At 29.4% G+C, this 21,327-nt stretch overlaps 2 protein-coding genes across 3 annotated transcripts in view; both read right to left on the bottom strand.

The window, feature by feature from the left end:
- Positions 1 to 21,327, bottom strand: part of LOC111031811 — a 111,967-nt gene that overhangs the window by 25,587 nt on the left and 65,053 nt on the right. For both annotated transcript variants that reach the window (XM_022311913.1, XM_022311914.1), the window contains 2 exons: positions 8,380 to 8,605; positions 420 to 788 (listed from right to left, as the gene is read on the bottom strand). In XM_022311913.1, the coding sequence (XP_022167605.1) occupies positions 420 to 788; positions 8,380 to 8,605 (595 nt within the window). The remainder of the gene's footprint in view (positions 1 to 419; positions 789 to 8,379; positions 8,606 to 21,327) is intronic.
- On the bottom strand, positions 18,677 to 19,512 carry LOC111031812. Its single transcript, XM_022311915.1, has 2 exons — positions 18,845 to 19,512; positions 18,677 to 18,781 (listed from the first exon to the last, which is right to left on the bottom strand). The coding sequence occupies exons 1-2, from the start codon at positions 19,467 to 19,469 to the stop codon at positions 18,759 to 18,761; spliced, it is 648 nt and encodes a 215-aa protein (XP_022167607.1). The 5' UTR covers positions 19,470 to 19,512; the 3' UTR covers positions 18,677 to 18,758.

Genomic DNA, 21,327 nt, shown 5'->3' with positions numbered 1-21,327 from the left:
AATGCCTTAGATGACAACTTTGTTACTCTGAGAACTGTTGAAGGAAACAGAAATGAACCCAATTAAAATCAGCATAAGACATCAAAGGATTCAATGGCCTGGACATAATTTAATGTGTGGAAACGACAATTAGTGCAGTCAAAGCGGTCTAGAGGGGTCTTGAGACCTGAATACCAACAAGAAAAAAGCCACCAGGATGGCCAAGAAAAATGTGGATGGATGTGGTCGAGAAAGATTTTGAAAGAATATTAGAATACGAGTGATGAAACATAATTAAGTGCTCAAGTTTGAGAGAAGTGACGTGAAGTTGCGATGGCGGCAAAGACTCTTGTACATAAGTGTAAGAACCAGTAGAAGGATAAAAGAAGAATACATATTACATAATAATTATAAATTATAATAATACAATAGTCACTCACCCTCGGTGCATGCCGCGGGTCCGAGTAATTGTTGCCGGTTACGTTTACCAACGTGGTGACCAGTCCAGCCACCCTGACAGCTTCCACGTTGGCCTTGGTCAGGTCCCTGTGCAGCTTGCGCAAGTGGAACAGCGTGAGCAGCACGCACAGCAGATTGATGATTATCCACAGGGCATTGAGTATGTAGTGCCGGAATGGACCGTGCACGAGTGGACAGCCTGGCTTGTCCCTGGTCACCTCGGCGCCGGCGGCCAACGCGCCGCTCATGAACGTCGGGCCCAGGTTGATGGTGATGGCCGCGAACCATATCATGAACGTGCCGAAGACGACGCACTGTGGCGAGTCCAACAACAGTGGCACCGAAGACACCTGTTGAAAAAAAAGTTTTAGTTCATGTCGGAGTTTAATTATTGTTATCATTAGGGCAAGTAATGATCTGAAACACATTAAAAAATGCTTATATGCCCTAAAAGTTTGACATAATATTGTAGGTACCGGTAAAATTCACTTATAATATTGTTTTCATTTTAAACAAGTTTTGAAGCAAAAAAAAAATATTTTTTATCAAATTGCACTAATTCAAGTATTTTAAGCCGACTTTTAATTCTGAAAAAAAGAATTATTCTCGTTTAATTTTTCTTACTCGTAATCTCAATTTTACGTCTTACGGATCCATTCGACAAATTATGATTAGTAATATTCCATTAGGTAAAAGAACATTGTTGGTGCGTTACAAAGTTTTTTTTTAAAATTAAGTATGAAAATGTTCAACTTCTTATTCCGATTCAAAATTACGTGAAACGCAATATAACATATTCTATTACAAACATAACATGGCTTGTTTTGGAAAACAATGCAATGTGTAACGAAGTCAAAGTCCAAATCGTTATCTACCTACCTTTTTGATGTAAGTTTTTTTCACCCGAAAATACATCAACATAACAGAGCAATTATGTGTAATATTATCGCTTGGGATATTTACAGCAAAAGGTTGTAATCGTATCATGTATGAACTGCATTCGGATTTTTCTGTTTATCATTCAACTGTCAAAGAGGAGGTGTTATGATTTTCAAGTTTAAACGTGTAAGCATAATATTATTAAACGATTTGCTATTATTAATGAATAGTAATTGTGAATATTATATTATATTTATTGAGTTTAATGTGATATGTAAACATATATGTTGGTACTATTAATTATTTACATAATAAGTTTCTTATCATTGGTATACTGATTTATAAACTATTTGAAGTTAGATTATATATAAATATATTTCAGCATGATATTATATTGCCTACCTAGCTCAGGGACAATTATAAGATGATATTTTAAGTGTATTTTTTTTTTTAGAGAATATTAGAATCACATTTTAAACTTTTATGAACCTCGGCACTTTAGTTTAAGTTTAGAACTAACTAAGTCGTTGGATACAATTGTATATTATTTAACAATTCTAAGAACATTTAAGATTCACTTTAAGATTCGAATATTGAATAAAATAAACAAGAGAGTACGAATATGTTATCACATTTAAGTCTAGTAAAGGTAAATTTAATACAATATTAAAATCAACAAAACTGTAAAGTGAAACGAGGAACGCAAATGTTGTAAGCTTATAATCATACATGTGTGTGTGTGAAATAACGTAGGGTCCTCATATAACTGAAATTGTATGACTAGTTTATGGCAGCCTTGTGAATAATAATTTTAAAATTACCTATATTTAAATGTATCCGTTTAGAAAATAATTAAAAACACATTTCAAATATTTTCAATATTAGAATATAGAAATACTTGCATGTTTCTAAATAGTTTTTAAATAGTTTTTAATTTTTATTATAATTGTACAGGTGGGCAAATAATTAATTTTGTAATTTATAGATGTTAGCCTATAACTAATTTAAAATTGCAATGTCACATTTAAGTATTATTAGAATTTATAACTTTGTACTACCCACTTAATTTTATATTGAACAATTAAAATAAATACAAATTTGCTATATTCTAGTCCTGAAATACTTTAATATTCTAAACAATAAACGGGTTATAATGAAATATAAAATAAATAAATATTCTAATAAGTGTTTAATCTTTAATATTTTGATCTTAATTATGAATAAAGTAATATAATGATTATCAAAAACAATGTGCACTGTGATGAATAATTATTCTTTTGAATTGTCTATGATAGTATTTACATGAAAGTATTTAATTTTCAAATGCAAAATATACGACTAAGGCAGTATTTAAATACATATATTATTCAAATGCTTTACAGGACTGATTTATGAACTATTATACTGCATTACTGCTGTCATGGCTTATTATCTGTATAATTGATACACATCATGGTTGCGCTGTCAATCATGATGATAAAACCTTAACAGAATCACAATAGAATTAGATAAATCTGATGTAAACAATCATTTTGTATGTACCACTACACGAGGGTACTTTGTTGCAAAACTACAAACGAACAATATTATTGAACCTATTTCAAACAGAATAAGTCTGTACAAAATCATTGATTTTTTTAACAAGAGGTTTTTTTTTTAAAAATATATTGACTTTATTATGAAAAATTACAATCTATACATCGAGTAACAAGAGGTTATAACAAATAAAAAAAAAAATACAAACAATATAATGAAAGAATTTCACAATATATGCCAGGACCCGTTTCACAGTCGTATAAATATTGTGGTTAACGATAGGGCTTGCACCATAAAATATTGGTATAGGTACTAAGGTACTTACAAAGACTAAGCTAATGATATTGACTATTGATACATATTTTGTGGAATAGACACTTTTTTACCTCAGCTAATTCTGGTCTCTTTGCCAGTATTTGTTTGATATGATATATACACACGTCACACACATGTTAGACACTATTTATTTCAGAAAACAATGTCGTTTTGGAATATGTTTATTTAACATAATTTTAAGTATTTAAAATCAACATTTTTTAGGAAACAATGATATTTTTTACTATTTTTATCGTTATTATTAATATTTTTTTAAGTTTTCAATGATAACCCACATTTTTTAGTTTCATTTTCTGAAGCAGAATATTATCCGTAGCGTTTTGATCTATAACTCTCAACAATATTTGGACAAGTAGATAAGTTTTAAGTATTTAAAGTTTGAACTAACGTGATAGTACCAGTAGTGGACCAATATTTTGCGAGCCATACTGATATGTTACCACTTTAATCTGCTCATCTAAACTTAAAATATTTATAACTCACAAACTACTCATCCATAATTCAATTTTTGTACATTACATCGAAGTACGTGAAAAAATAGTCTACTTCAGAATAAGAAATTAAAAATGCATGTTGTCATTAACAAAATTCAAAAAACAATAACGATAAAAATTAGTAACTAATAAATGTAAGTTTTTTAGCGACTTAATATTATGGAAAAAAGAAAGATTTTTAAAAAAGTTTATACTTTATGGTTTTTAAAATAATAATGTGTATTTTACTTTTAATAGATCATCCGGTATATACGTGAAATCTGATTTCATTCGAATTTAAACTATTTTACATACCTATATATTGTGTGTTTATTAAATTAAAAACATGTTCGACTAAAACCAGCAATTCACATAGGTATCTGCATACATTTATTATTTGTGTATGAAACATAGTTATGTTTTAATTGAAACAACAATATATATATATATAAATAAGTCATAGCTTGGGATGTCTATGTTGATCGTAAGATTGCTAATTACTTGATGACCCGAAGGGTTGTTAAGTTATAACAATGTTTAGAATAATAATTAGTATTCACAGGGGGGGGGGGCGGATATTGCTCGACACAACTTTCCGGCCAAACACAAATCCGCTCGTTACTCTGCGCACTAGGTTAAAACTCTATTGTATTTGTAGCTTACCGTATTTGTTTGATGTTGTTATAATATTATTAATAAAATATTGTTTGCAATGATATTATTATCAATGAAGCCCGTACCTATTATATATTATAATAAAGGAGTGATCCATTTCACTGGCCGCACTAATTTTCAAAGTACATGTTTGTGATTTTCATCAATTATATTAATTAATGTAATAATAAGTTCCAACAATAGTTTTTTGTACAAAAAATAAAAATAAAAATGTTAACAATAATAATTAATGGTAGTATTCTCAATGACACTTAAATTTTAACAAAATACATTTTATTAATAATAATAAAAAAAATATATTATTTTTAATATTCAATACAATATATTCCGTGTATAAGGTTTAATTTTTTTTAAAGGTATCTACTTCTGATTATAAAATTTAAAATATATTAAAGTAGTGGTAGTACATTAAAATAAATTATTAAGAAACTTACTATGTTTATTATTCCTATTATTAAATTAAGTGTCTCAACATGTATCTATGTTTTTTACAATGTCTTTTAAATTAATTAATCGATTAAAAATGAAAGATTTTTTCAATAAAAATATTATAAATATTATGAATGTAAAGTATGTAAATATTATACACAATTTAACAAAATTAAACTTATGACGAAGGAGATAGCAAAGGACAACTTGATGTGGCGAGGTTTCAGTAGGCTGTTTTTCTCGTATCGCCAAACTGTGTAGTGGATAAGCTATCCATCGATAATCGGTTGAGTTGAATCTTTTAAGTTATTTTTAGGGTTGGTCTTTGATCCAAATGACCAAGAACTGTTTGTTCAACTGAATTGTTGTTGTGGAATTCCTTCTTACACATAAACCAGTGTTAGAGTTTAGAACTATTCTGAGGTATATATTATGTATTGTCTGTAGATTTTAAATTTTTGTTTGAGATGCGGCGGTGGTGGCCCACCATACTGACATATTTGTGGATTTGAAAATCGTTCTTATGTATAATTATATAGTATAATAGTAGTAGTTATCATTAAAATGTGTAGTGTCTGTAGCTACAGTTTATTAAGAAGTATAACATTTGCATTTTAGTTTGTTTATTTCTTTAAGATTAATCTTTATCATTAAATAACTTTGTTATTGCCACGTCTGAATTAGCAAGTATAAATTCCGGAGATCCTCAAGATCCTCAAAGAAAAGTCATTAAGAAACTTAAATATTATGTAACTGAATAACAATATAGTTTTTTTTGTAAAAATGTACTACCTATTGTACATTTATTTATTTTTAAATATATTTTTCTTAAATCACAAAAATTAACTTAGTGAAAATCAGCGTAGCGCATCAAGTTAAACACATTACCACATATAATATATATTATATACTATTGCACTTTAGCTAATGAAAATTATATCGCCATAAGTCTAAAAACGAACCGTGTTGGTAATTTCCTTTTCGTCGAAACGCACGTTCTAGTATTTTTGATTCTGAACGAAACGAAGTTATGATAGTGTATTGGATATTTTACAATTACTTTTTTTATTATTACTATCGCCTTTTTTGTAAACACTTTGTCGGATGAAAAAAGTGTTCGCAAAAAATCAGGTATCATCTCTGTGAACAAGGAAATCGAGAATAGACGGCGTTTCGAAAGATCCTTTTTCGCAAATAGTTTTCCTACAGGTAGGTAAACGTCTAAGAAAAAACTACATACTATCCATAATCACCTCAAAAGAATGTGAATCGCAGTCTATCTAGAATCGGTTTGGTGGTTTACTATATTATTATTTATTATGGTTATTCATTATTACTTTGGAATGGTACATCAAAATGGCCCACCACCGAAACTACCATCAACTACTACTATAATAATTCTATAAACTAGAATACTATCCTAAACTGAGTTGAGCGAAGCGAGACGAGTAGTCAACATCCGGTATCTGTATCCGGTCCGGCATTTATAATATATTTATTTTTCCGTCAAAGTGAAAACTCTTTTTTGTCGGCAAACCATATTTTCGGTTTTATATCTGTTTATCAGAGTATTTCTCTTATAATTTATTTTTCGTTTATTACATTTAAAATGTGGGCCTAATGTAAAAAACAGATAAAATTTATTGTACAAAAATTAAAATATTAGTAGTGGCCATTTTAGATGTATTGAAACATTAAATAATATAATATTTTACCATTATTAATTGATTCTCAAACATAAATCATAATAACTATAGTAATTTATTGTAATATGATGGGCCGTAAATGGATAGCAAATCTCGCGGCATGGTGGTCATAATAATGAACAATAACGAATAAATATAATGGAGATATTGGAGCTTTTAAGTTCTAAATAGTACTTTTTAATTAATAAACATACAGACACAAATGTGTGAAATTATCCAATTGACGGTTTATTGATACTTAATAAATTGATTATATTGTATTTTACATTAGATTCTAAACAATTTTATGAATGTTTTTATTTAACAACGATGTGTTGATAATTTGTATTGTGTTTGTCTTCATGTTTTAAAGTAGAAAAAAATGAAGCAAACAATATCCTTGAGGGTATTTTATATGATTGGTACTTTTAGAAGGTGATGGAGAGTCAAGAGCAGACATTTTTATTCTTACCTAAGTCAACTTTTAAAATAATAGGGAAACACTCTAAAAAATTAGAGGAATTAAAAAAAATGTTTATGTGACATCAGTTGACAAAATCAATTTTGTTGTACCTACCTACTTAAATTCAAAAAGAATTAAGGAAGAACCTCAAAGACCCAATTTATAATAATATTTTCTAGATAATATTATAGTCTCACATTTACTTATTGTATTATTATGTATACAGATTGTAAATGTCTTTTAATAAAAAAAAAAGATAATAATATTATGATATATTTTAAAAATATTTTGGCTTTGATTTAGATATTTATAGATATTTTCAATTTTTCCCGTTTATTATTTTTTTTTTTTAGATATTTATGCCAATAAAAATGTTGCCGCATAGTCAAAAAGCTTGAAAAATGTATTCAATGAACTCACAAATTGTTCTTATAGCAGCTAAAAAACATCGAAGATACATAATAGTCACCATTAAATATTTGGTAATTTGAAGTTGAATAAATGTTTTCATTTTTATATTCGAGTAATCCTCTTGCAATTTTAGTTACATTGTTTTAATTGAAACATTTTGCCATCCCGTATATTATTATAATTTCGCATATACAATGAACTTTTTTAAATTTTCAGACTAATTGTATGCTATTTATAATAATTACGAACCTATATCCTCAGTATTTTATAACAGTATGTTATTAGTGTAGTTGGCTTAACCAATACAAATTGGTAAGTATAAAATTATGCAATACCAATAATTATTAGAACAATTTATATTGTATAATATTATAATATATTCTATGTTTTATTTTCGAATATTTGTTCTCCCTACTATATTATTGTTTGAAAAATAAATTACAAATAGAAATACAAAATAGATTATAAAATATCTGTTAAATAGATGCTGACGCACTGTTTCCGTTTAGATTCGTTTTTCATGAGCAATGCTTTATCATTGAATTCAAATTAAACACAAACATTACAGTGCCATACTCAATGACGAACTACACTCGTAACCTACTAATTAACTTTACATAGCAGAACGAATTTCCTGGTTTATATTTTTTTTATCTAAGAATATCTAAATGCCAGTATTTGGTTGGTAAACGATTGTAAATTATATACCAACACAAGCATTTAATTCGTGGATGTATTATTTTTCTATTGTGGTCACCAATGTCTAACAAGTAACAAACGGTTGGTATTTGCAATTTCTATATTCATGACACTTTTTTTTTAAACGATTATCATCAGCTGTATGCAACGGCATGAAAATAATAGTAATTATATGTTACATCATTGAAATATATAAAACTAAAATTAAAATATGACACTAAATGTCAAAACAAAATAAGATGATGACATATCCCTAAACCACCAATCAAAAAAAACATGGCATGAACTCGGTGTGAATATGTTAAAAAAAGCCAAGTTCATGAAAATAATAACATTTGATTGAATTGAAACTCACCTGATAGCCATCTTCTTCGTCATCCTCCGGAAACACCGGCGAATCGTTGAGGACGATTGTCAGCATGTTTATCGTAGAAACAGTGACCAGCAACAGGAACGCTGTTTCGACCAGGCTACATTTTTTCACCGGCACACAATAAAGGAGGCTGTGCGCCAACGGTATCAATATGGCCGCCCTTGCGCAGTCCACCATCGCTTGGTGGAATAATAGTCCTTGCGACCACCTGTACAACAACAGGATAGTCTTCATAATATAATAATTCAGAGCTTCAACTTGATAACATACACACAGATAAATATCATACAGGGTCATACAAATGTCGTGTAATAAATATTATTTAGTGACTAATAATATTATGATTGCCAATAATCGGTAGGATAGATTTCAAAAATATAAAAACATATAAATATGTTATAATATGACATACCTATATTTAATATATTATAATTTATAAATACATGCAACGATGAGGATTTAGGAATGACGAAATTCCGAAATATAAAATGATGTCTACTTGTACAAAAGTATAAAATATTTCGTCAATTTTTTTAACTAATAGGTATACATTAAAATTAAAATTGAATTATGGTTGACTAGACAAAAAAAAAACGATAAGACAAAACAATTAAGAAATCTAATGAATAACACAATGTACCGAATGCATTTAAAAATTGGATTAAAAAATTACTTGAATGACTTGTCGAGTAATAATCGATAAGATAAAAACAAATTAAAAATATATAAACGTAACAACTAACAAGGAAGTACAAAGAAAAAAAACTCATTTCCGGGGGATTTACCTGCAAAAATTTATACTTGTAACAAAAAATGTTATAAATGCGTTTTTACATTATACATACATTTTTTTTTTTTTATTAAAATCAGATTATTGGGAAAAGTAAATATTCATAAAAATATATGAAAATATGTTCAATTTTAATAAAAATAAAAAAGATCATAAATATGTTATACAGTTATATGTCTGCAAGAAGCCAGGCATGTTTGATTCTCATCTCTGCGTAACGAAAAAATATTAGGTTATACAATGTACATAGAACTGTTTTACAAGTAATATTTTATGCAAATATGTGAATATTCTACAGCCAAAAGATAATTTCACACGTATTTTATAACATAACGATTTTTATTTTTTAACCCAAGAAATATCTGTTTTGTAAAGCCAGAATATTCTCTTTATAGTCACATTATCTTTCTATCGATTCCGTTCAATCATAATTATCACAAAGATAACTATAATATTTAAATTCGAAATACATGAGTACCTAGTGTGTTATATTGTGATATATGATGACATGTTTGTAGTCGTCCATTTTTTTTTTTTTATTAATTAAGACTGCAGAATATTCTCTTTGGTCACATCATATCATATTTATATTGATTTCGCTTAGGTGTATTTTCTATATAAATCGCTTTAATATCTAAATAATGATATTTAAATTTTTTTTGAAATAAACGAATAATGCGGTAGATCTGCTAACCACGATATAACGACGAATTTATAGTCGTCAGCCAATTTGTTTTTATTTTGCGCATACGCATACCGGGTTGACCTTATTTCTCGTGTAGCTAGCCGAGCTGACTGCTGTAACAAGCTATTACGACAATTGACTGGCGTGCAGCTGAAAATCGCCAAATAATATTATTTTACATTATCACCATTATAATAAATATGATAATGTTTATTATAGTATATCATTGTTCTATAGGTGAGGCAGAACTAATATAGATAGTTTTTCTAAATATACTTGTTAAAGAACACGTATTTAATTGAATTTAACAATTACAAGACCAGACTGTAGTTTGTCGAAACGAAAAAAAAAACGGACGTTTAACGTTTTTCGTGTTCATATTGATCCAGACTAAAGTAAGTTCCAACTGTAAAAGGTACACGATAAAATTCAAAAAAGACCGTCCGATATAAAATTAACTAATATTATGTTATATTTTATTCGGGATTTGCGTGTTAGTGAATAACTAGCATAGATAATATTATGTATTACGAATCTAGTGGTATAATATCATTTAACAGTTGTAAGTATACGTAATATTAATAAAATATTATAATTTACTGGTAATGAAATATGATTTTTTTTATGTATTTTAATCTCTATAAAAGCTTGCAAAATATTTACTTCTCGAGTAGTTAAACAAACTCAGAAAAAAACTGTTTCATAAATATAATATAGTAGTTATACTATTATACTGTAAATGTGGTGGTATTAAAATTAAATATTGATAAAATATGATTGTGAATTGTTTTAATTGATTTTGTTTCAAAATTATTAACAAAATACTACAACAGAAATACAGAATATTGAATATATTGACTTAGCGAAAATATGTATGTAATTCTATATAGCATCAGCACTTCATTTTAATGATGATGAATTCATTCAAATTTATTTTTCAAAATTGTAATACAAACATAAACTATGTTTTTGTTATAGTAGGTACTTGTATTATAGTACTTATATAAGTGCACTTACGAGAAATTCCCATTAAAACTGTTAAAACTGAACTAATTGTAATAAAAACGTAAAATCGATGTAATAATTCTTAAGCCATCTTGAAAAGCAGCTTTAGAGCAGGTAGAGATGTTAAAACTTTTCTAAAGAACATCTTCGTTTATAGAAGAGATGTTTTAAAAACCGACAGAAAAGTAGAATAAGAAAATAGAGGGTAATAAATGTTTTTTTCTCTCCATAAAAGTGGCTACCAAAACCTATCCGTTTTCATAGTGACGTTGTGGTAATTCCTTTTTTCTTTTTCTTTTTCTTTTTATCGCAGTACACTAAATGGTTATCTCATTGACGTTTTATGGCAAATGTCTTCCCGAATGTATACGTGATAGCCTTTTGTAGTCTTTTGATTGAATTGAAAAAAGACACTATCATAAGTACATTTTTTGATATTTCTGAGATCTAGGGACTGAGTAGTGAGTACCTACAAAGGTGCATTAGGCATGGGTGAAAAATATCACAAACATTCGAGGGTCGTGGACTTCATATTCATGTAAAAATACTTTGATATAAATTTAAATGGTATCCTAGGTTTTTTCCCCGTTATTTGTACGTATTAACTATACTAAATCTTTAAATAGTGTTTCACCATCCGTTTAAATAATTCTTCATAGCTCGGTAGTATTTAATAAAATATTTACGACTGGATTATATTTCTCTCTCAAAGATCAAATAAAATGCGGAGCTCTTCTGCAAATCTTTGAGCTCATATTTCTAAAAACATACACGTCTGTCTGTTACGCCTAAAATTCTTATGGAAATTAATTTATAAGTAAAACGTAATTAGATGGGTAGGTATATTGTCGCCCGTAAAGATGAAGTAACTTGGATGAATTTAAATTGTGACATTGGATGAAATTCAAATAACATAATATAATAATAGACAGGTAGGTGTTAGATATCGTGTTAGGTAGCAAAACTTACAATTGTTATGCTGTTTGAATAAAGTTTAAATTTAAGCAAAACCAGTGAAAGTTGAGGTGATAATAATATGCAAAAAGCATGTATAATACTGAAGTTGTCTTTATTCAAAATGCGAGAGAAAAAAAAATTAAAACCCAAGCCTTCATGTTTTTACAAACTCGCTGAAACTTTTCGCTAAACAACCAAAATTTAATGAGTAAAAAAACAGGAATTATTAATTATAAATTAGTGTTACAAAAACAATAGCTTTTAATGCTAGGTGATTATACTGTGTATTATAGTGTTGACCAAATGAGATTTCCAAAATGTTTCATGATATTATATACAGACTATACAATACAATTAATATAAATATTACATCTATTATTATTTATTATTAATTTATAAGTGTCCTGGTGTGGAGCGACGTTTGTCTTCAGTCCCGAACATGTTCTGAAGTCAAGTATCAGCCTGTGTTACTATAGTTTCCAAATGAGTGACCACCCGTTTTTATAGTCACAAATCTTTGAGCGCACAGGGTCTAACCAACCGTACCTTCCCTCATAGTAATAAACCTACCTACTGAATACTCCAGGCTGAACTCAGATGTTGAAGCCTTCAACTCAATAACCAAAAAAATAATGCATAAACAAAATGGTTCAAAAATAATATTATATGTTAAGAGTTATTATTACGGTATTATTTCGGTATTGCGTATAGACAATAATTTTGTAGTTAATTCGCTAATTATTATTTCAGTCAATATTTTATAATATTGGTAAAATATGGTTTAATTAATGACGATGTGTAAGACATATTTAATATTATTTTGATGACATATTATAACATAAACTTCTCAGTTTACTTTGTAAAAATCCTTCTTTCGGTCAAAATTGAAAAATGTGTATTATTAATAATCCAATTGTAAAAATAATATCTTGACAGTAATCTTCAATTGGTTCTATATCATGTTAACTTTATATTGATGTCAATACAGTGTATTATTTTGAAAACGTTATTTTACTACAATAGGCGGGCATGTACAACTTTCTAACAAGTTTCCAGAGACGATTCAAAACTTATTACTTAAAACTTTTCTTACCGAAATATCTGGAAAAAAAAATAATAATGCAAAATAATATAATAGAACCTTCTAAAGACTTATTACATTGTTTCGCTGTCATTTAAAGTGGATTGGGTATTTGACAAGACTTATAAAGTCCATGCCTTTATAATTTAATTATTAGACACACGGAAAATGAGTATAGAATGTCAATATTTTGTACGTTAGTATAGAACAAACTTGATAATAATTATTGCACTGTAGTCTCATAATATTTTTAAACAATAGATATATTACATTTATAATCGCTCTGTTGAAATGAACAATAAAATGTAAAACATTTAGACATTTTCATTGTGTAGCCTTTCATTATTTGTAATAATAATAATAATAATAATAATAACAATAATATATTATATTTATGTATACTAAAATAAAATGGAGATGACATTATTAAACAATGCTAAAAGTCGTGGCCGACGTTTGCTGAACTCCAAGCGCCGCAGTGTGGTAAATTTAATATTTATTAAACGAGGTGTCCTTAAAATTATTATTATATTCGGTACAGAATATAATTGAAATAAATTAATTGACTTCCGGACCTGTACTGCAATATAAACGCCGGAGGTTGCACGTAGAGTCTGCATTATGTTTACAATTGTAAATGTCAAAAAATTAATTTAAGATACTTTGCCAAAGTATATACCTGCTACTACCTGGTAGTTGTTTCAGAAAAGTGAACAATTTTACGTAGAATACTCTGTTGAACAATACTTGTAAGCCAACCTTTCATAATAGTTTTTGGACCTAAACATTTCCTGTGATATTTTTTTTATATATATATATTTTTTTTTTTTTTGTCGTTGAAATTACGGTCTTTCATTATACTTGTGACCCCGAACAATTGAAAGTATTTTTGTTTTCAACAAATTGTATTTGAAAATAAAATCCCACCCTAAGTCGTTCTCATGCAATAATAATAATATTATGTTCTTTGTATATTATACAAAAAACCGATTGGACGTTTTAAATGTTAAAATTGTGTAAAATTTAATTTACGGATAATGATGAGGAAAGAGGGTGATTTAAAACCAGCCGCCATTTTTTTTTGTTCAAGAACAAAACAATATATTTTATTATTTATCAAGACATTCATAATTCGATCAATTCGTGAGGTACAATTAATTACAACATCGGTACACCGTATTAAAAAATAATAGAGTATTTATAAGATTGTTTTCGACACATTTCTGAGTACTCAATTCACACATATACCTAGGAGTGAAAAAAAAGCCTCTCGTCAGACTCGAACGACATATTATTTTAGCCCATTAAGCTGCAGTGTGGTGCTCGAAACATTAACCAAACGAAACATTAAGGGGATTGAAAACGGGTCATTTTTTTCCCGACGAAAATACTACTTCGACTAGAACGGTTTTGATAATAATTCAAGTGCTTCGCCCCCCCCCTTGCACCTATCTACCTATATAATAATAATGCAGTGGATCGAAACCGCGTCCTATGCAAGCGCAACTTTATAATTTTAAGATGAGAGAAAAAAGTGAACTGTATCGATGATTGATGAATTACCGAAAACCCACACTTACGTTGAATATATAATAATAATAATATGCATTTTATACCTGCGTCATTATAATTTATTATCGTTGCTGTTATTATATTATTATTATTACATCGTACGTGGCTGCGGTATGAAAATGCGGTTCGCGATCGATGCGTGCACAATGGAAAATATATACTTTTATATGCATTAAATAATAATATGGGTTTATCATTTTTACAGTGTATTACGTTTGGCGTAACTATATTGGTGCTACGCTATACTAATATTTTGATATATTGTAAAAAAATATGATGGAACATCGATTACAACTGTAGACCCGTGAGCAGAATTTCTTCGTGGAGTACGAAAAACAAAATAAATATACATGTCGTAATTATTGGTAAATAGTAAGACCGAGGTAATGATGACACGGGTCTGATTACAACATGTGGGTACCGCGTGAATGTGCAAACGAAAATAAATCCCTTATAATAATGACGTATGGTATTCGTTTTACATCACATTTCAGCACAATATTAATAACAATTTATGTTTACTTTTCATGAAAACTATGACAAGAATCTTTGTCATATAATGTCCTTTACACTTTCAGTGATTATCGTTGTATCGCTGTAGAAGTCATCAGTCGGCTAATATACATTGCGTACGTCAAGTGACCATCAGCTATTGTGTACTGTATTATATATTTAAAAATAACTATTCTTGTTTTCTATGCAGCCCACTGCCCGCTGATAACCTCTCTCGATTCTAAAGAAACAATTTTGAAAAAGACAGAGCTTAATGAGGCCGAACAAAAGCAGAAAAGAAAAGAATATGAATTATTATTCGAGATGTTTGATGTTTGGCGTTGACTAGAATATCAATAATATAGCGTATAATAATGCACGAGCATTCAAAATGGGTGAGTTGGTCCATTACTACACTGAAGGCCTCAGATAATATTATGTTTGTTAGAACTATAACGCCTATAATAATGATATGCAGTGTAGTATTATAATAGAGTATGACACACGAGAATGGGAATCATCTTTTACCCCCTATTAAAATACACCTCAAACCTGCTGATGAAATGCTCCCTACTGCTATAGTGTTATATAATAGCGGACCTCTGCTGACTTGCATGCATGCCCAGTATGGGATGTCACTTCCTCGACGAAAATAAAAATATTGCAAATTCTCCTAAATAATTCCAATAGTTCGACTCTTGAAAAGTAAATGTTCAAGGCCAATGGATTTTTAGTCTTTTATATATTATATTCTATCATGTTCGGCCAATCACAAGACTCTTTTATGGGGTTAAAAAGGTAATTCAAATCCAATGACACCCGTTTGTGCAAAAACCATTTGCCTTGAATGTTTACTTTTCGTGAGCCGGACTTTAAGAATAGCTCTCCAAGCTCCTTACAGGTCTATGCGAATCAAACAGCTGCACTGTGACACGGGATTTCCTCACCTGTATCAACATGAATAATTAAGTATTAATCCTTACAAAAACTTCATTAATAACTTATAAATATAAAATAAAACCTAAGGAGCTCTCCACAACAAATTGGGGATAAAAAACAACTAATCCTAAGCTAAAATGCCTATAAAACAATGGACTAGCTCCTAGAGACCAACCAGACAACTTATAATAATAATAATATAATAACAAAAAAGATTTTTCTTTGTTCATTCGTGATGTTTATATTATTTTATTTACTGTGAATATTTTATAATTCTGTAAAAACATACTTTTGTTGAAACTATATTAATGAATGAAACAAAAAATAATGATAGAAAATGCTATTAGGTACACATGAATACAATAACGCGAGATGAAATCTTTGCACGTAAAAAGCGTGTAACTACGATTCCGTGCAAACAGAGATCTAGCGTATGTTACCTATCAAAATACAATAGAATAATATCTGACCTCTGTAATCAGTTTATAGTATATTATGAGATCCTGGAATTTGTGGTAACCGAGAGTGTGCGTGGTAAATGTTATCATTTGACGAGGCAAATTAATGTAGTCCCGTACACAAGCTTACAACGTGAGCTCTGCGTTTTCACTCTTTTATAGTAGTTACGTTTTTACTGTTTTTAGGTTCGTTCGACCTTTGCACTAGATACAATAAAATTATGTACCTAACAACTGAGTACACAACACTGGGATTGTACGGTTGGGTCAGGATTAGTTTTCGAAAACGTGTACATCATAATAATGAATATTATAATCACGCATATATATTATGTGGTGGAAACAATGTAACGCTCGTTCGCGGTCTGCTCTTTCCGAGAGGGTTGTGCGCAAATTATATACACGTCGAAAATTCAACATAACAATACGTAAAGAGTGTCTCTCTGTTTCTCTATCTCACCCCTTGTGTGTGTGTGTGTGTGTGTGTCTCTCTCTCTCTCTATATATACATATATTTACATTAATAAGGTATATAATATGATGTTATAGTGATATTATATTATAACGCATAGGTGATGGGCGGCAACGGTGGAAGACTGAGCTGCATCGGCGTAGCCGGTTGGGCGAGTGATAAATGACGATTGCGCGAGCGGGGCTATATGATAAATCGAATTTTAAGTACCGGGTTGGTTCCATTGTGTCCGGTGTAATATTCTGATACGCTTTTGTCGGTGACACCACCGCCGCCGTCAGTCGTATACAATATTATAACAACGACGTCGACGACGACGACGACGACGACGAATGCTCCGGCGACGGGTGCGCACATATTATATAGTGAATAAAACGGCTCACAAAGTGTCGAAAAGGTCGGATTCACGTTCACGAGAACACATCCGAGAACCATCCAGCTGCGTATTATAGTTGTACAGCACAAACTTGTATATAGGTATAACACATAAACATAAAAGTTATGTACAATATAATACGCCATTAGAATAAACACGAGCATATATATATATATATATATATACTGTATTATTACAACAACAACAACAACAACAGTAGGTTAATATATTATTATTATGATTGATATTTTCCCCTTCTTCGAAAGTCCATTAGTCTACCGGCCGTCCTCCCTCCCGCGAGCTCCGGTTAAGCGGCGGTAACCAACAGTCAACACTATGGTATATAATATAGTTTAATGTGGCCATAGCTGTATAATATACATCCATAATATTATGATTTGTGATATTGAGATATTGTGATATACGACGAGGTGATATTTTCTAAAACAATATTATATGAATATTTCGGTTTTCTCTGTCGACTTTGGTGTTTTTATGAACTGGTAACATAATTAAAACCTGTACTGTATACACTGTTTATGGTTGAGAGTGCGGGGTATACTTTACTTACTATTATGGTGGTGATTTTGTCATAGGTAGCCGTTGTATGTTATTGATTTTATATTCTTTGAAATTGACTTTTGTCCTGGACATATCTCTTTGATTCGTAAGTATGCGGTGTAATATATTATATACATTAAAATATAGCTATAATGGAATTACTAAGTACACACTGATTTTTCCGTTATAGACGAGTTTTAGATATAAGGACACCCCCTCCCCCCTGAGATGATGAGAGTGTACAAATTGTAAATGGGTTTTTGGTGAATAATCAGCTGGTTCACAGTAGAATATATCTGTAGGTATCTATAGTTTCCCTTATTATATAGCTGCCTTACATTTTAACCGATTTTGACTGAAAATTCCCGTTTTCCTTAATTTTTGTTTATTTTTTTTTGTTGTCATTGAAAACTACTGTGAATTTTAAATTTTGACCTCCCGAATGCACCAACTAGATTCGCTTTCCCACCGGAGAAAATACTGAAGTTGAAAATCGAAGCATTATTAGCTTGTATACAGACACAAAAAAAAACACTCATCATTGTTTGATCAATACATTCATCTCTCCTCTCAGAATCTTAAAAACATCAGAGCAAAATTTATTTATCCTCCGATCCTCTCAAAATCTAAAACTAAATAATAAGCCGTGGTCGATATATAGGTAAATTTTGATGTGATCCACAAAGTTTCGAGAAAAAGACTGCCATAAAATATTATGAAAGTGATGACTCATCAGGGCTCGGGACTTTATGTGCTTAAAATCTTAAAAATATGCGCATACATATGCACCAAAAAATATCAAAATATGCGCTTTAATATGCATTTATTTTTAATTAAAAAATACATACTTATTCAAATTTTATTTTAAAAAAAACATTTCTTGTACATATTACTAAAAATGTATATTTTATACATACTATATTACTAAAAAAAAAAAATGTAAAAACTGTTGAATGGGAGGTCTTTGGATTTTTCAACACTCAGCATCTTCTATACCTAGCAATTATAATTTTTATGTATTAAAAAATAATCATTTTATAATTCTAATTATGTACTTACTTGCGTTACACTGGATTATCAAATGTTTTTTTATGTTCTCGACTTTGAAAGACCTTCTATTATTTGTAAGTAAAGTTTTATAGGCGGAAAATGATCTTTCTACGTTTACCGATGTGATGGGAGCATATTTAAAATATTTCAGATCATTAATATCTAAGTCTTCTGGTAAGTCTTTCATGTCAATTAATTCACCGTTAAGAATGTTTTTAATTTTCTTTAGCATAGCAAGACCAACATTTTTCTTCAATACATTTTCCATCTTTGTACAGATATTTTTCCCAGTTGTCCCAGTAAGACGTTTCATTGCAACACTTACATTGTCAATAATTTCAATTGAATCAGCTAAAGAAACACCTTCAGTTTGCAATTTTGTAATTGATGTAGTAAGAGAACTAAAATTTGATTTTATGTAGACTAAATCATTTTTAATGTGAGGTGTTGCCAAGTATTTTTTTGCATTTTTTATACTCAAAGCATCCTCTGAATCTAATTTATTTACAATATTGAAAATTATCTCAAAGTGTTCACAGTAATATATGGCTGCATTTATCCAGGTGCCCCATCGTGTTATTACTGGCTCTGGAGGTAAAGGTAAATCCGGTGCCTCAGTTTTAAAAAGAAGCATGCGAGATGGATCTTTTCTAAATATTTTTTTGATATTTGAAATCAGCTGATCAACAGATTCATATTGGCTTCGTACTTGTTCAGCCACCCTGTGTCATCACTGATGAGTTATCAAACTATATAAATTATTTTTTTCTAAAAACATCATTTAAAATGTATAAAAATCCCATGAAAATAAAAGTATGCAGACACTTTTAATAACCATTGCTAGGTATAATATATAAATGTTTTTTTTTTGTCTCCAAAGCCCCTCTCCCCACTGTTATCCTAACTGCAAAGTGAGTATGCACCTGCTTCGCTTTATTCCGAAAGGCAGTGGCCACAGGAAATATGATTTTTTTCATTCATTACATAAATATTCATAGTGTGATAACGAATTGACGACAGACGCATTATTATATTATTATAATATATGCTATAACTATACCCTCTTTAACTCATAGTGATTCTTTTCAGTGAAGTGGCACAATGATTAGTCCGATAAATGTCTTTCCACTCATAAAAACTTTAAATACCTGTACTATTGTAAAATTAATTTGTATAACGTGTTCGAAATCGATTTGTACAATACATAATATGTATAAAAATGTATTATACTTCTAAATAATATGAAATCAAAAACGTTTGTTTGAGTATCTAAAAACTTATAAGATCTTAATAATAGTTAGTTATTGTAAAAAAAAAAAACTTATTTTTTAATAAGTTCAAATCATCGAAAAAGAATAAAATATATTTTCAAAAACTTTAATACTTTTCGAGATAACGATTGCCTTCAACCAGCATAATATCGTACATATTATAATGCATCTTTAGTATATTATTATCGTATGTATACACTCATATCTCGTGTACTTATATTGTATGAATATAGAATCTATATAGCCGAAGGTAAATGCGCCAAAGGTTGCGGAACGCTAGAATTCCGTTTCGTATAAAATATTCATGTCGTCGTGTGCCCAACCCCATCCACCGAGCATAGCACAATACGACTGTACTCGATAAAAAACCTTATCGATGTGTAATATTATAAACATTATATTATACACCGTGTTCAGAAAGGTACCATGATATTCTGAATGCATAGCACTGATTTAATCCAGTTTTTTTTTTTTTACTTCACAGAAGGGACTTACATTATATTACACTTATTTTTAAGTGTAAATTCTTAAATTAATTTTTTTAAACGTGGGAACAAGAAATTAGGTTGAATAGATCCATCTCTTGTTGAGTTCGAATTTGAATTTAATTAATATGTTTGAACACCTTTGATTAACAAAGTTTGTTTTCTATATCCTAAAAATGTACGGATTGAGATTGAGTTAAAGTTTCGATTTATACATGCCATTTATTTTGTCGTATTTTTTTAATGTATTTTAATGTATTTATCTACAATTTACACGGAACCTGATGAAATTGTAGATTTACTGTTAAATTAAGTTAATACAGAATGCATAAATCGACAATAATCAGTCTATTAATAAATCAATTTTTTTCGTCAAAATTGTGTAAAAAATTAATTAAACTCATATTCTTATAGGACTCAATTCAAAAAAAAAAATTTTTCAAATACAACTGCAATGGTAATAGTTCTGTATGCTTTAAATAAACCCGAATGATATTCTGCAGGGTCATGTGTTTGAAATAGTTCGTGTCAATTATCAATATCGTTGTTCATACTGTATACGGCGGTATATCTACATTATTATTATTATTATTATTATTATTACCTATGCACAATGTTAATATATTATATATACGCACACACGCACTCATCGTGATTGATGTTTTCTGTTGAGCTCCAGACGCAACAGTCAACAAATATAATATAATATATACACGATGATCCATGATGTTTATAA

This window comes from Myzus persicae, unplaced genomic scaffold (genome assembly GCF_001856785.1).
Source record: "Myzus persicae strain clone G006 unplaced genomic scaffold, MPER_G0061.0, whole genome shotgun sequence".
NCBI classification, from domain to species: Eukaryota; Metazoa; Arthropoda; class Insecta; order Hemiptera; family Aphididae; genus Myzus; species Myzus persicae.
The sequence above is the reverse complement of the archived record's forward strand: the minus strand, read 5'-3'. Positions and strand labels throughout refer to the sequence as shown.

Coding starts and splice junctions, on each gene's coding strand:
- LOC111031812 (XM_022311915.1), bottom strand. CDS start 19,469: ATGCTTCTTTTTAAAACTGAGGCACCGGATTTACCTTTACCTCCAGAG. Junction 18,782..18,844: donor GATAATCCAGTGTAACGCAA/GTAAGTACATAA, acceptor TATAATTGCTAG/GTATAGAAGATGCTGAGTGT.